General features: G+C 49.1%; 1 protein-coding gene across 1 annotated transcript; it reads left to right on the top strand.

The window, feature by feature from the left end:
• Positions 1-1,828: 1,828 nt before the first annotated feature.
• PPTG_18353 (hypothetical protein) lies at positions 1,829-2,360 on the top strand (the record flags this gene model as incomplete). The annotated part of the gene is made up of 3 exons (XM_008916420.1): positions 1,829-1,989; positions 2,056-2,275; positions 2,340-2,360. 3 exons carry the CDS (start codon positions 1,829-1,831, stop codon positions 2,358-2,360), a joined length of 402 nt encoding a protein of 133 aa, XP_008914668.1.
• Between the last annotated feature and the right edge of the window lie 15 nt (positions 2,361-2,375).

Genomic DNA, 2,375 nt, shown 5'->3' with positions numbered 1-2,375 from the left:
TGGATTTGCGTTTGTTTTATGCTTTACGTTGTGCACTTATGCCCTGGCACTGTTGATATGGTCCGCCCTGCCGAATTGGAGGTGCACAACTGTATGCTATTGGGGCGAATAAGTGGGAATTGAGTCTTGAGTTTGCAGGCAGTTTGGAGTCGAACCTTACTCGCGGCTTTGCACCGACTGCGTCTTTTCCCGACGGGCACTAGGTTCGCGCCAAAATTGCAGTTCAAAACACAAACACCATAAGAGTAAAGTGAGCCTGACTTGACAATCACTCTGCTTTTTGACAGGGCTCCCGAGCGCAATGCGGGACGTTGGCATACGAGACATCACTGTGGAAGTGCACCCTGCCGAGAGGGAGCATTACGCTGCCAGCGTGATGAAATATCTGCTTCGACGATTTACCCCGGTCAAAGCAATCGTGGTTGCGCTTCAGTGGAGAGCAACAGCCGCGTCATTCGCGGCAAAGATGCGGGAAAGTTTTTACTTCTCATCTTGGTCGCGTACATTGTGGCAAAGAAACCACGCCGCGGGGTGCCTACGCAAGCCCTTGAGAACTTCCGTGTTCGAATGCGGTCGATCCCTTTTCGCATTGAAGCGGTACTCAACCCATGTGACGCGCCGTGGTGACGCGCTTTTTTCAGCACTTTCAGGCTGCATTTTGCGCCAAAATGAAAGAATCAATTTCGCACTTTCCGATGATACAATTTGGAGGTTTGCAGTTCAAAATGTCGCAATTGCGTCTGGCGCCACTGCGCTAAGTTCGCACACACTTTTTATTGTACTTTTTGGCTTCAAACTCAGGATTCACAATCGCACTTATTCGCCCCACTGCAACGGATATGCACAAAATCTAGCGAGAGCGATGTCAACTGATTGGAGGGTAATAGACGTGTGTACTTCATTTTCCCTCTTAACTGGCGTGCGTGCTGGGTTAGAACAAATAGTATCAGCCACGATAACATGGTAGTGCGCCACTCTTCAGTAGCATGCGCGAAAGCCACGTTGTTTTCTTTTTTACATTTGCGTATGGACTCGCAAGTTCAAAATCCAAGCCGAAGTGTAGTTTCCCAAGCAAGAGCTCCGCCCCTCCTTTGGAAACATCTAAATGACCAGCTTTTGACGCGTCTGAAACTTCACCCCTTCAGAATCGACCTTTGATAAAGCAAAGCCTCCAGCGATTCCACGACTCCATAGTTACTAAACCATAAATAGAGGACCTCTGAACCATTCATTCATTCAAATCCATGCCCAAGTCCCTATGAAAACCCATGGACATTCGCGGACACATACCGCATTTATAGACTCCGATCTAACTCGAATATCCTCTTTTCACATGTCAATACGCACAATAACTAAGAAGCAAAAAACGTAGGAGGGGTTTACAGTATCACTCGCAAGTCCATAACCTGAGGACAACTTGGCTACGCGGTCACTATTCATGACAGTGACGTGAGTGCATGCTCGTAATCTGTCTCGACGTTGAACCTGACCTTCAACCTCGCAATCGACACAGTGCACGCCAAGCCCTCGTAGCCAGTCGTCAGGATCTTGCTCTGTGCTTTTGGACAGAGCGAGACTCGCTACAGTTAGTTACAGTGAGTTACAGCGACCTACGAGATGTGCTCTTCCTATCGACTTTGATTAGACCGGTCTGGAGACCCTATTTTGTCCAATGAACGCTATCCATTCGTCCCAAATCGGCGTACGTCAGCGAAACCGACTGCAACGTGATTTTTGAACTGCGCCTCGATCTCATCGAGTCGATGCCAACGACCTGCTCATTTTTCAACTCGCTTCGATCCCTTCAACACATTTCCCAGCGGAGACCATGACGGTCTGGGTGACTCTACTTCGCGTGGTTACTTCTATCGCCCAGATTGGAATGATTCTCAGTCCAGGACCCGACATTATCCGTGTTCACAAGCACAAGACCACAGGCGAGATGGCGGCACTTCCGCTAATTGCAATGATCGTCAACAACCACCTATGGTACGACTCCCTTCATTGCAGTAGGACCACTATCGTCCTCTAATTCTATATATTCGTTATCAACAGGACGCTGTACGGGTACCTAACCGACAGTATCTTTCCGCTCATGACAACGCAACTGTTCGGCGAGCTCGCAGCCATGGTGTTCACTGCGATATATTATCGTTGGTCGAGTGACCGTCCAGCATTGAACAAGTTGCTCGCTTGGGCTCTTTTAGGGTATGCTGTCATCACTGCGTATGTGGTGCTGGGCATTGCCAGAGTTACGAACCAAACCGATGACGAAGTAGGCAAAACGTTAGGATACGTCGGTATCGGCATCAACCTTTGGATGTACGGGTCTCCATTAGGCACAGTTCGACACGTGCTGAGGACCCAGTCGGCTG

This window comes from Phytophthora parasitica, assembly GCF_000247585.1.
Source record: "Phytophthora parasitica INRA-310 unplaced genomic scaffold supercont2.83, whole genome shotgun sequence".
Taxonomy (NCBI): Eukaryota; Oomycota; class Peronosporomycetes; order Peronosporales; family Peronosporaceae; genus Phytophthora; species Phytophthora nicotianae.
The sequence above is the reverse complement of the archived record's forward strand: the minus strand, read 5'-3'. Positions and strand labels throughout refer to the sequence as shown.